The 13,063-nt window shown below is 63.3% G+C and overlaps 1 protein-coding gene across 2 annotated transcripts; it reads right to left on the reverse strand.

Moving 5' to 3' along the window:
- Positions 1–1,077: 1,077 nt before the first annotated feature.
- On the reverse strand, positions 1,078–12,245 carry LHFPL4 (LHFPL tetraspan subfamily member 4). 2 transcript variants are annotated; one of them, XM_068409026.1, is made up of 4 exons: positions 11,840–12,245; positions 3,304–3,540; positions 3,185–3,201; positions 1,078–2,378 (listed from the first exon to the last, which is right to left on the reverse strand). In XM_068409026.1, exons 1-4 carry the CDS (start codon positions 12,243–12,245, stop codon positions 2,205–2,207), a joined length of 834 nt encoding a protein of 277 aa, XP_068265127.1. In that variant the 3' UTR covers positions 1,078–2,204. The 2 variants fall into 2 exon arrangements, with proteins under 2 accessions (XP_068265127.1, XP_068265128.1); XM_068409027.1 differs by having other exon boundaries at positions 2,301–2,930.
- Positions 12,246–13,063: the final 818 nt, after the last annotated feature.

Here is a 13,063-nt window from a genome sequence, read left to right on the forward strand (position 1 = left end):
GGTGTGCTGGTGCCCAGGGCTTTTTGAACACCACTTGCCTGTTCCTTGGGGAGCCTGAGATGGGCTGGGCCCAGAGCAGGGCATGCCAGGGCTGCTCCTCAAAGCTGGCACGTCCAAGGAGCCCAACACCGCCGGTGTTTGACCACCCTCAGCGTGAGAACGTTCCCCCTGGCACCTTGTGGGACTGTGTCTGTTGTGGCTTGTCCTGTCCATGTGCATTCCCCAAGGAGTCTGGCTCCAGCTCCCCTACGCCTTCCCCCCAAAGCAGCTGCGGGCAGCCAACAACTCCCCTTCTCTCCCAGAGGCTGAACATGCCGTCCCTCGGCCTCCGCTGTGCCCTGTGCCTGCACGGGGCTCGCCCCGCCACGAGCGTGTCCCGTACCGGGGAGGCCAGAGCTGGACGAAGCTCTCCGGCTGAACCAGAGGCCAGGCACAGCCCGGCAAGCGCTGCCCCTCCTCTGCCCAAGCGCGCTGTGGGACCCACGGGACACTGAGTTGTTTTTTCATCAAGACGCAGGAATTTGCTGAATTTCAGGAGGCTCCTACTGGCCTGTGTCAGCTGACAGACCCCATCCGTGGGGCGCCGAGGCTCCGCAGCCCTGGGGGGCCTTGGAGGGGCAGAAGGGGAGGGGGCTGAAGCGCCCCTAGGGATAGACAGGACCCCCACCCCACCTCCTGCCTCGCCACGGGGCGGGACAGACCCATTCCCTGGGGACCCGCTCTGGCCAGTGCCCGCCTCGCGTGGCAGCCTGCGCGGACAGAGGCTCGGCCCCATGGGGCGCAGGGTGGGCTCCCCACGCTCCCTTCCCTGCCGTGGCTCTGACGCCCACCCGGCCACTCTCCCCGCCCGGTGTGGCCGTGCCATGGCCGGTGCCCATGCAGGGTCCTTCGACACCCTCCTCGCAAACCCTCTCGTCTTCACCAGCCGTGCCCAGGGGAGCCCGTCCACCCCCCCACACCACAGGGCTCCAAGCTCGTCTGGTTTGAATTATATTTTTCAATAAGGTTTTGTGAAACACTGTATCAAACTTTGTACTAAAATACAGATATATTACAGCTACTGTATTCCTTTCTCCACTGATTTTCTTCCTTTGTTTTTCCATTTCAGCCGGCAACAGCACTCACAAGCTGGCAAGACCCGGGCGCTGCTGGGGCCGGGGGGGCTCCTGCCGGCCCCGCTCCAGGGAGGCGGCTGCCGGAGGGACGCGGGCGCTGCCAGAGGGACGCGGGCACTGCCGGGCTTGTGGCTGGCAGAGGCCGTTGGCAGAAGGAGCGGCGGCACACACTGTCCTGAGTGACTGTGGCTCCCGGTGGGTGTTTGGCACAGCTCCGTCCCTCGCCGCCGCCCCGCAGGGCCTCAGGGCACGACTTACCAGCTGCCGCCAGCCCCGGGCGCCCCGGCTCACTGGGCGGTGGTCCCTGCGGAGCCCTTCGTCGCCATCCCCAGCAGCCTCCACGCGCCGTGGCCCTGCTCCGTGGCGGCTCCTCTGCCCTGGGCTGCCCGTTGTGGGGCCGTGGTCCCGCTCTGCTCCCTGTGCCCAGCTCAGCCCTGCTCCCAGGCCTTGCCCACCGCCTGGGTCCAGCCCTGCCAGGGCCCCCGCGAGCCCCCGGCCCGTTGCTCCCAGGGAGCTGGGGACTCTGCAAACAGCCCCCGGCTACTCGCACTGAGACGCGGCCAGTGCTGAGGACTTTATTGCATTGCAAGGGCTGCGGCGACCCGAGCCCCCCCGCGGCCGGGACCCGGGGAAGCCCACACACATCGGTCTGGCCAGCAGAGCCGCAGCCGGGCCGTGCCCACCCATGCCAGGTAGGGTGCTGGGGGTGTTGGTGCCGGCTCTCGCGGGTGTGTGCGACTGAGGCTGGGTCGTGCATGGAGGCTGCTGGGCTCAGCGCTGCCCTGGGCAGCTGCCGCCAGCTCCCTGCGAGCCATCACCACGGGCCAGCGACGTGCAGCCAGGGGACATGGCCAGGATGCCGGGGTTGGCACAGGAGTGCTTGGGTCCCCCCCGGCCACGCCATGTAGCAGGGAGAGCCTTGCCGTCACCAGTGGAGATAAAGCACCGTATGGGGATGGGGAGGGAAGGCATTTGGCAAGAGCCTGTGGCCGGCTTGGGGAAGGGGCTGGCAGGTGGGGGGGGGGGTCCTCCTGCGCCCGCCCGGGGGGTTTTGCATGTTCAGCTGCTCCCACTTACCAGGGCTTACATTCAGCGGTGGCGTGAGTCAGGTGTCCCGGCGGCAGCGGCAGCGAGGCCCCTGCGGTCCCCGTGCTGGGTGGGCAGCGAGCGGCAGCCTGCGGCCCTGGCCACACACCGGGAAACACCATGTCCTGGGGCCAGGCTGCCGGGGCGGGGGGGCGAGGGGGCTTGAGTCACTTTACCCTGTTTAGAGAATATGATTTTACACATAAAAGGAGGAGTTGGGCCCCGTCCTGGCCACTGGGTCCCCCGGCCGTGGAGACAGGATGACGGAGCTGTACAAAATGGGAGCAGGAAGGGGGCTGGGGCCCGGAGCAGCCGGCGCGGGGTGTCTCTGGGCACACGGTTCGGGGGGAGGCGGCAGGTCGGGCGTCCTGGGGATGTAGAAATCTGTTAAAAACTCTGAGACTGTTTTTTCCTTGAAACAAAACCGCAGCTGGATGCTGTTCTCGAACGAAGCAGGTTTGGGGCGTCCTCCCCTGGCGACGGCCCGTGGGCAGTGGGGGGTGCGGAGCTGGTGGGGGGCGTGGGATGGCGGTGCCGGCGTGGACATAGAGGTGGCCATGGATGCGGCGGGTGGCCAGCACGTCCCCAGCGTGGGCGGCGGGGCCCGGGGGGGCGGCGCAGGACGCTGCGTGGCCGCTGGCAGCAGATGAAGGGCAGGACGGGGAGGGAGCGCCCAGGCTGCCGGCCGTGGCAAGAGGGTCCTGCTGCGGGCACTCGGCCTTATATCCTCTGCGGGGAGAGCACAGCGGGTTGGGGCTGGCATCGGGCAGGCCTGGCTCCACCGTGCCACCAGCACATGCCATCCATATGTCTGTCCCCACCCCTGCTGCCTCCCTTCCCCATTGTCCCCTTGTCCCCACTGCCCCGTGCAGGCAGGACCTCCTCATCCCATCCCACCCCACACGGGGCCACCCAGCACGGTCACACCCAGACACGCCGCACGGTCAGGGCTGGGGGACGGGACGGTGACACTCAGGACTTACCGCAGTGCCGACAAAATCTGTGGAAACAGAAGAAAGGGTGTCAGGCAGGGCGGGGGCTCGGCAGCCCGCCGGGCTATTCCCACCCGGGTTCCCCCCCAGGGCCGTGGCGTGGGGCTCACCTTTGCTCTCTGTCTTGAGCTCCTCGTGCAGCAGGTCGTTCTGCCGGTTGCCGAGGACGAAGGCCAGGAAGGAGAGGATGAGGGCGTTGAGGATGCCGATGATGGCCAGGATGTAAGCCCAGCGCACGGAGCAGTCGCCCAGGGAGTACTTCCCCGTCTTCTCCCCGCACATGTCCCGTATGGTCTCTGCATCCCAGCCGTCGGGAAAGATCATGCAGCCCAGCACCAGGCAGAGCGCTGCATGGGAGAGGAGGGGGGGAGCGTCAGAGGGGGTACGGGGGTGGCAGTGCCAGGCGCTGAGTCCCCCGCTCGGTGCACGAGTGCAGCCTGTGTCTGCCTTGGCCCCACGACAGCCGGGCAGCACGGCGGGTGACAGCCACTGCTGCCCCAAACCCGGCCCATGCACAAATGAGGACTTCAAGGGGCTTGGTTTCTTCGAGCACCAGCCACAGGACCAGTGGTTCTCCACGGGCTTCCCTCATCACCACAGGCTCCCTGCGTGTGGGCAGGAGCTACCGGTGCGCTGCGGGCAGGGGTGCTGCCTGCCAAGAGGGTCATCGTTCCCAGGAGCACCCACATCCGACCACTGAGCTCCCCGGGGACTCGCCGGCTCAGCGTGCCTCCGTCCCGCACGCCCCGTGCCAAGCAGGCAGACATCAGGGAGCACCGGGATGAACCAGAAGGGAAACGCCGAGACAAAGCCCGCAACTGCCAAGGTAGGGAGGCGACGCTTTCTCTAACTACAGCCAGTACAAAAGCTCCTCACCCCATATCAGCTGGGAAGGCTAAAAATATTACAATGATGTAGAGAAGCTGGGCTGTGCTGTGAGTATTTTTGTCCTGGGTTAGGAAAGAACTTGGGGGCTTGTGCCCACGAGTGACAAAGTGCTTCCCCGTCCCTTATTGCTGGAGGCACAGCAAACACCCTGCTGGGCATGGGGACGGGCAGCCAGTGGTCTGGCTGGTGAGCTCTCGGAGTGCCAACATGAGCTTTTAACTGCTCTGGGTAGGGAAGGGAAGTCCCAGGAGAGGGGGGGTAAGCGAGCGCAGGGCTGGCGCAGGGCATCACTAGGGCTCAGCCCTCACATCCTGATGAGCTGTGCCAACGGCTCTCCCCAGGAAAGGGCAGGGACACGGAGGCGAGTCCGCACACCAACACGTAATACCCCCCGCCAGCTGCTGCCTGGTCTCTGCCTCTTCCATCCGCATTACAAACCTGCTTAGTAAAAGCATCTGCAGACACAGGCAGGCTCTGCCAGCTGAGTTACGACTGTACACAGCCCCGGTGCCACCCCGGCACCGCGTGGCCGCGCAGCGTGGGGCACGGTGAGGAGCCAGCAAGCTGGCATCTCCAGCACATCGTCACAGGGACACCCAGCCAAGCACGGCAGCGTCTGGGGGAACTCCCTGCCCGCTGGGACCACACCAACCCAAAACCATCCCCAGTTTTGGGAAGTAAGGAAGGAAGGAAACCCATAATTGGCACCGGCGCTGTGCACTGCACTCTAAGTGGTGAGCAGTGACCCGGGCACCTCGACACGCTCTAACTCAGCTGAGTTATTGTACAACCAAGGAGGAGCGGCAGACCTGTGCCAGGGGCTCTTCCCAGGAAAGCAGAAATGCCAAGAGGATTTTAGGACTCTGCTGAGCTCCTGGTGTGGGGCAGCTGTGAAAAAAGCCCCGGTGCTCTGCAGCCGTCCCCAGCAAGGTGGTGATTTTACCCCGCAGCGCTGGTCAGGCTGACGTGACCCAGCCTGGAAATGGGCACAGTTGTAACAGCTCTCCCGAAATCGATGAGGAGGAGAGGCACGAGCGCGCGGTGAGGCTGGGGAAAAGCACAGCAAGCAGCAAGGCGAGCGCTCCAGCTGCCTGGGTGGGCAGCAGCCCTCAGCGACAGCCCCTCTCAGCCCAGAACAGAACAGGGCCAAGCTCCAGGGCAGCAGGACAAGGCAAATTTAGGTTAAAACAAATCAGGTGCCAATTTTACCTGCACCAGCAAGGGCTCAGGCGGGGTCCCAGCTTTCATGCACGGCCCTCACTCAGTCCTTCGCAGGAGCGGAGTGGCAGCCCCTGGGTCTTTCCCTGGACTCTATAAGCATCGGTATTTTCTCTGCATTTTGAGCATTTATTTGGGCTCTGGGTGGATCTGGCTGCCCGGGTGAAGCAGGAGCTCGCCAAGAGCTCACTGCTCTGCACACACCGCAGGCGCAGGGGTGAGGGTCTCCCAGGACACCAGCAGGTCCCAAACACGGCAGGACGGGGCAGTGACGCAGGAGGCAGTGGATTAACGTGCTGAAGGGCTACGGCACGCGCGGCGGACACGGGAGAGAGGGTTTAAGGCGAAAGCAGAGAGCAGGAAAAACACAGAGCATGTGAGCCATGGGTGCAGCGGGTTGTCACAGCGATGGCCACTGCCAGGACAACTGGGGCTGGCCCTGGCCTGTGTCTGCCTGCCCTGGTTCTTCCTCTTCCCATATGCCCGCTCTGCGCTGGCAGTGGGGCGAGGGCAGCCTGTGCCCTGGCCCGCGGAGCAGCTCCAGGAGCTCTGCCTGAGCTCTCACAGCCCCCGTTTCCCAGAGAGAATTAAACTACAAATTTACTGCCAGGGCAAAGGAGCATTCCTGAGCCACCATGTGCACCCGAACACCTCTGCTCGAGGGTGGCCGGCCGCTTCCCACCCACCACCCGCTGCCGTGCGGCTCCCCGGGAAGTGGCCATGGCGGGGCCGTGCCACCGAGGGCAGGTCCCCTCCCAGCGAAGAGCAGCCCAGTGCTCTCGTCTTCCTGTCTGTCCTACGTGTTCCCGGCAGCAAGCCGAGTCCTCTGCTCTGTCACAAGCAATTCTCTTTTCCACGTGTCCCCAGGCTGCCTGATGTCCTGGAAACCCCATCCCGTGCCTGCAGCAAGGAGCGACACTGAAGTGCAGAGCAAGAGCACGGAGGGGATCCCCGCACGGTCGACAGGCCTCGGTGCTGCCCTTTTCAACGCGCCCCTCGCAGCAGGACTGAGGGGCGCCAGGACGGGGCTCTGCCACCCGCCCCTCTGCCCACAGCACCGTTCTGCCAGCACCTGCCTCCAAACAAACACAGCCCCCCCGCCCTCCCTAAAAATAGAAATCCCTCTAAAGGCAGCATGCTCGGGACGGCAAACACCGGCCATTTACACAGACAGGAGCTCCCTTACGGCGTTTTGCTCCACAGGCTCTTTCCGAGCCAAAAAATCAGCGGGATTCAGAATAGAGTTACGAGTTTGTATGAATCAGAACTGACAGGTACTTTATCTGGAACAACAGTCGAGGGCTGTAAGCCCCGGGACATGAGTGGCTCCGAAATGCCCGGCTCAGCCCCTCGCCGCGGGTCCACGGGCACAGTAACAGCCGCTCCGGGAGGGCTACGCTGCCGTCCAAAGCCGGGGGCTGGAGGCTGCGGAGCACAAGGCGCTGGATGGATGCAAGGGCTGCACTGCGTCGCTGCTCCTGTCCCCGCTGCACGACAGGAGTGCCAGGGGAAGGAGAGGGAAGAACTTCAGGAAAGCTTTTTTTGAGGCCAGAAGCTGGTAATTCAGCAAATGCAGGTTTTTTGCAGTGATGTCTTCTTTTTCCTGCAAGGTCGGCGGGTGGAAGTGGTTCACCTGGAAGGTCGCATGTTGGCAATATTTCTCCCTTGGGCAGAGAAAGGGCTTGAGGCTACTTCATCCTCGTTCCCAGTTCCGCTCCTAGCTGGTTTGGAGCAGCGGTATCCATCTCTCATTTCTTCGTTAAGAATTTCAATGAATGACTTTTATATCCATGATGACAATTTCTTTTTGAAACCTCAAACTCTCCCCGAGAGGAGCTGGCTCTCCAGCAAGTCCCAGTCGGGAAGACGAGCCCATCCTGACGTGGCTCAGCAAAGCCACCGCATCGCTGCCAGCACTGAGGAGTGTTCTGGGGCTGCGGCGTTCACTCGGGCCGGACCCTGCTCTCCCTTCGGGCTGCAGCCACACCACCACACCCCGCAGCGCAGCCCTGCTCAGCCCAGCGGTTGGCAACAGGTTTCCTCACCACTCCTCTCCATGGATGTGCCGAAACGATGCCGTGCAGCTGCACTGTGTGAGGGGCCTCCACGCAGATGGTGGCAAACGCAGCTCAGGTGCAGAACATGAAGCCGCTGATGAAGGCTTTGCCTCTGCTCCCGGTTCACACGCTGGTGGGTGGGGAGGGCCCATCCAAAAGGTGAGCATAGCTCCAAAGGGGGCCTCCCAAAGGAGAAAAGGGCTGAGATGGATATGCATTACCACATCCTCCATCGGCCAAGGTGCCTGGACACGGCATAATTAACTACAAAGTGCCGCTGATAAAGACAAACCTCAGCCTCGTGGCCAACAACACGGCCCTGGGTGGAAAGGCACCCTGTGTGTCCTATTGTGCCTGGCCTAAGGCAGCTGGAAGGTCTCAGCACACCAACTGCTGGACTTGAAGCGCAGGGAAACACCTTCAAACATGGCCAGTCACTTCCTCCACGTAAGGGGGACTTTGTGCCTCTTTTGACCCTCGGCAGACTGTAAGTACAATCCGAATTCCCCCTGAGAACAGAGCCCCAGACCTGCTTGGAGTGACCATCCTCACGGGAGGCATGTGGGTGTGGTGCCACGCAGAGGTGGCTGGGGTGTCTCGCTCCAGCATTAGTGCCAGACACCAGGACAACTTTGTTCAAAGCTCAGAGGTAACTCACGGGGTGACCGTGTCTTATGTTACAGCAGAGAATTAGGGCATCGGAGGCAATGCTCAGGCTCCTGGGCAGCCTCCTCAGTGCGTGGTGGTGGTGGTCTGCTCCTGTGTGCTGGTCCCTGGCAGACGACTGCCGTGTGGTCGCTGGAATGGAGGCATCCACAAAATCAGCCCAGCTGTCTTCATCTCGCTCCTGTACCTGCCCTCCAACGGAGTGTGGATGAGAGGGATCACCCACGTAGCCCATTTCTCTTCAAGTAAGCATCACCCCGTGGGAATTCCTGAAGGAGCTCCTCTGCTAATTTTGAGGACTGGGGTGGCATGAGGGTGCTGTCAGTCATACTGTGGTTGGCGTGCTCATGTTAAAGGCCCATTTCTGGTTTTATAACAGAAGGATTTAGCAAAATCTCCAGTTTTGCGTTACTGGGATTTCGAACAGGGCAGATGGCTACGTTTCTATTTGCGACAAAGCGGAGTCTTTCCTCTTAATTAGATCCAGTTTCCTCCTAGGGGGGCAGTAGCTTTTGAGCTGGAGCTTTCTGTGAAGCTCTAATTAAACCCTTCCTTGATTGTCGTCCACTAATTAGACATTGACGATTTAAACTTTTTTTTTTCCTGAAAGACATCCTGAATTCCTGATCCTCCTCCCCCACCTTCCTGCTCTTGATTTTCCTCCTCTGAATGGCCCATTCAGGCCCTCGCTCAGCAGCCCTGTATTCTGCACTGGCCATCCCATAGGGACGGGGTGGACCCACCTCTGCCCCATCTCTCTGCCTTTCACCTTCCTTACCTGGTTTTCACTAGTGAGACCATGAAACTTTGGGCCTCGCTGTTGCTTCTGCCGTAGTGCCGCAAGTCCTCCTGCAGCTAACACCTCACCGAGGCAGGAGGAATGCCTTTCCCTTCTCCGTCCCTCCAAGCCCTCTACTCTGGCACAACCCTCTGACCTCCCAGGCGGGTGAATCTCCAAAGCTTGCCATCACGCTGTGCCGGAGCCCGCGTTGGGCCACATCCCTGCCCTACCCACGGGATTTGGCCCATGTTGTCCTCTCCACGGGTCACGGCAGCTTCTTCTCCATGCGCAAGATAACACATCCACCTGCGGCTGCTCTGACATGCCCAGGGAAGTTCAGCGCTGCCCAGTCTCCCCCCCCAAGACAAGGCTCCCTCTTGCCGGGACACACCACCCCACCACCTCTGTGTCCTGGCCCTCCCTGATGGTGACACCAGCCTCTCCTCCAGGACAGAAGCGCTCTCATGCTGCCCCGTCCCAGGGCAGGGTGGAGGGCCAGTCTCTGTTAATGCCGCCTTGGACTTTCCCCGACACAGAAAGGCCGCGTAGCCGTGCTGCTCTGGGACAGCTCTGAGCCAAGCCTGGGCCAGCTGGGGCCAGGACAGCCAGCCCATGGCCCCAGCAAGCCCCGCACTCGGGGTTCTCACAAGCGCAGTTGTGAGCAACACAAGTGTAGCCACAAGGTGCAAAGTGTGAGCAGGAGCAAGTCCCAGGGCAAGGCAAGGGTACCTAGAGGTGACAGCAGCAGGGTGCTGCTGTGGCCACCCAAGCCTGAGCTGGGACAGGCCAGGAGGCACCAGGGAGGATGCCCAGGGCTGCCTTCCGTGCAGCACCCTCCGCCACGCAGCTCCCTGCGCAGCAGAAGCACTTGGCCCAGGCACTCCAAGCCACTTGATTAAGCTGCTGACAATCAGGAGGATTTGGGCTCTGAGCTTGCCTTAAACCGGTAGATCTTCAGGACAGGGAAAATTAAAGATGAAGGAATTTCCCAATAAGCCAAGGCAGCTCCAGGTCTGGCTGTGGTCCTGATCTGGGTGAAGAGAGGTCAGGTCTTCCAGCCCAAGCCAGCTGCCAGGGAGAGTGCCAGGCTAGCTGCAAGCCCCTAGCCTGGGGGACTGTATCTTCCCACATCAACAACTGGGGCCCTTCTCTCGGGGAGGGGGCAGACTGGGGTCCTTTCATTAAGAATATGGGGGGCTCTGGGCCCTTGTGGTGGAAGCTCTGGGTCTATTCACACTTTCTATGCAGTGGGGAGTAATACAATGTCTTTCCACACATGGTAAAACTGGAGAGAGAAGGGTCCTGCTATCGGGCAAAGCTCAGCATCTCTTCTCAGGGTCTTTCTCCCAAAAGGACAAGACCCTCTGTGAGGACAGCTTGGAGGCCTGTGCACAAGGGGATCCTTGAGATCCTTCTCAATACACGCAGCAGGTCCCCTTCTGGGGAAAAGTTTGGGTTATGGTATGGTGTCCCTCTGAGGAGTGCGTCTATGAGGGTGTTGGGGTACATCTATAGGAGGGTTTCTTTCATGAAGGGAACTAAGGAGGATCTATAGACAGGGCCACTTTTGGGGCGGAGGACAGGGCTTGAGCCTGTGGGGGGAAGGACTGGGCTTGAGCCTGGGGTCGCTTCTGAGGAGACATCAAGGTAAATGTACAGCGTTGCTCTGTGGGAAGCGCTGTATTTGGTGTCTCTACGCGGAGAGCTGGGGAAGGGCTGCCCTCACAGCCCTTTCATGATGGCGGAGGGAGGGGGCCTGGGCACAGCATCTCTTTAAAGGGGAGCTGGAGGGTCTGTCTGTGCTCAGGCGTCTTTACAGAGCTGGAGGCTCCATGCATGGGCTCCTGCCAGTGATACGGGGTCCCTTCAGGGGCTGGGGGTTCCCCTAAAGTGGGCATCCCCTGGGGGCGGGCTGCTCAGAGATGCCCTTGGGGCTGAGTTGACAGGGAGACTAGTCCCTCATGTGGGGTGCCCCACGGGATCAGGGTCCCCAGGGGGCTGGCTGCAGATCCAGAGTGTCTGAGGGCATCCTGGCTGGTCCTTGACTCTGTAGGATAGTCTTTGTTGTAGGGTGTCCCAAAGCTGGTACCTGACTGGGGTGCCCCGAGGCTGGTCCCTGGCCCAGGGTGTCCCAGGCTGCTCCAAGGCCAGTGCCTGGCCAGGCTGTCCTGGGTGCTCCAGGCTGCCCAGGTGCCCCAGGGCTGGTGCCTGTTCTGGGGTCCCCTGAGGTTGGTCCCTGATTCAGCTTTCCCACGGTGTCCCAAGGAGCCCTGTAGTTCCCTGCGGTCAGATCTGGCCTGGGGAGCCCCAGGTGCCAGTGCCCAGAACAGGTGCCCATTCTTGGTACTCTGTCAGTGCTAGTGCCTGGCCTGGGTGACCCAGGAAGCCCTGGGGACACTTCTTGGCTGGAATACCCTATGGCCCTGCAGTGCTTGTACCCTGCCCAGCTTTCTTGAACAACCCTGGTGTTCCCTGTGGACAGCCTCTGCCCAGGGAGCTGCAGGTGCCAGTGCCTAGAGCTGGTACCTGTTCCTGGTGCTCTGTTGGTGCTGGTGCCTGGCCTGGGTGTCCCAGGAAGCCCTGGGGCATGCTGGGGCCCGTTCCTGGCTGGGATGTCCTATGGATCCACAGCACTTGTACCCAGCCCAGTTTCTCAGGCAACCCTGGTGTTCCTTGTGACCAGGAGCCCTGATACCACTGCCTGGGGGAGCCCTGGGTGCCAGTGCCGCGAGCTGGTGCCCATTCCTGGTACTCTGTCAGTGCTAGTGCCTGGCCTGGGTGTCCCAGGAAGCCCTGGGGCTGGTTCCCAGAACCATGGCCCCGCAGTGCTTGGACCCAGCCCAGCTTCCTCGAGCAACCTTGGTGTTCCCTGTGGGCCAGGGGCCCTGCTACCCGTGCCTGGGGCTCCCCAGCGCCCGCTTGGTGCTGCTGTCCTGGCAAACCCCACGCCCCCCCCCCCGCCCGTTCCCCACCCCAATGCCCGGAGAAGACCCGTTGGGGGCCGGGGCCGGTCGCGGGGCCGGTGCCGGTGGGTACCTGCCAGCAGCTGCATCCAGGCGCAGATCTTGTAGACGGTGGCGGTGTTGCAGAAGAAGAAGAGGGCGAAGCAGGTGATGCAGCCCAGCGTCAGCACCATGGAGAGCAGCACGAAGAAGGCCGCCGCCTGGAAGGCGCCCGAGGGGATGGTGCTGAAGTCGGTGAAGGAGCCGCGGCACGACAGCTCCCGGCCCGCCAGCCCGCTGCCCACGCAGTAGTGGAACAGCCCGAAGTACCCGGGCTTGGGCGTGTTGACGCTGTCGCCCACCCAGTAGGGCTGGATGAAGACCACCACGTTGATGATGGCGAAGCAGATGGTGAAGATGGCCCAGAGCACGCCGATGGCGCGCGAGTTCCGCACGTAGTTGTCATGGTAGAGCTTGGAGGCTTCCTGCGAGGGCAGCATCCTGCCGGCCGCCGCGCTGCCGGAGGGGGCGCGGGGGGGAGCCCGCCGGGGGCTGGGGAGGGGGGGGCTTGGGGCAGGGGAGGTGGGGGGGGGAGGCCGCGGCCTAGGCGCGCCCGCGGGCTGCCGGCCCCTGCGCCACCCGCGCCGCCATCTTGGCTGCCGCCTCTGCGCCCCGCGCGCGCCCCCGCCGCGCGCGCGCGCGTGGGGCGCGCGTCCCCCCGCCACTGCGGAGCCGAGCCGAGGCCGAGCCGCGCCCGCCGCGCGCGCCCCGCGGGGATCGGGCCGCTTCGGTCGCCTTCGGCTCCGCCCGCCGAGGGGGCAGCGGCGGCGCTCGGAGCGAGGCTCGGCGGCGTTCGGCCCGCGCCCCCGCGGCTCGGCTCGGTTCGGAACGCGCTCGGCAGCGTTCGGCCCGGCTCGGGCCGCCTCGGCAAGATTAGAAGCGGGTCGGTAAGGCAGGGCTGGGGCGGTGGCGTGCCCGCTCCGGTACCCAGGCGCACCGGCGCCGCTCCCTGGCCTGCCCCCGCCCGGTGGCGGCTGCTCAGCCCCGCCGTGCCGCGCAGGGCTCGCACGGGGCAGTGCCTGGGCACGGCCCCGGCCCCCCGAGGCCGCTCCGGTTAATGCCAGCGGGTACACGCGTGGGCACGTTTGGCTGAAGCGGGCCCGCGGGGAGGGCGTTCATTCCTCCGGCTCCTCCGCGACACCGGGGGAGACCGGCGGGTGGGCGGAAGAGCCCCCCAGGCGGGCAGCAGACCGTCCCGACCCACTCGGTGGGGCCGGAGCAAGCAAGTGACCGCCGGCGTGGGCTGCACGGGCACTGG

The sequence above is a fragment of the Nyctibius grandis genome, chromosome 10, assembly GCF_013368605.1.
Source record: "Nyctibius grandis isolate bNycGra1 chromosome 10, bNycGra1.pri, whole genome shotgun sequence".
Lineage (NCBI taxonomy): Eukaryota > Metazoa > Chordata > Aves > Nyctibiiformes > Nyctibiidae > Nyctibius > Nyctibius grandis.

Excerpts from the sequence above, each read along its gene's own strand:
- LHFPL4 (XM_068409026.1), bottom strand. The coding sequence starts at position 12,245 with ATGCTGCCCTCGCAGGAAGCCTCCAAGCTCTACCATGACAACTACGTG. Across the intron at positions 3,541-11,839 it reads CTGGATGCAGCTGCTGGCAG|CGCTCTGCCTGGTGCTGGGC; the intron begins GTACCCACCGGC and ends TCTCCCATGCAG.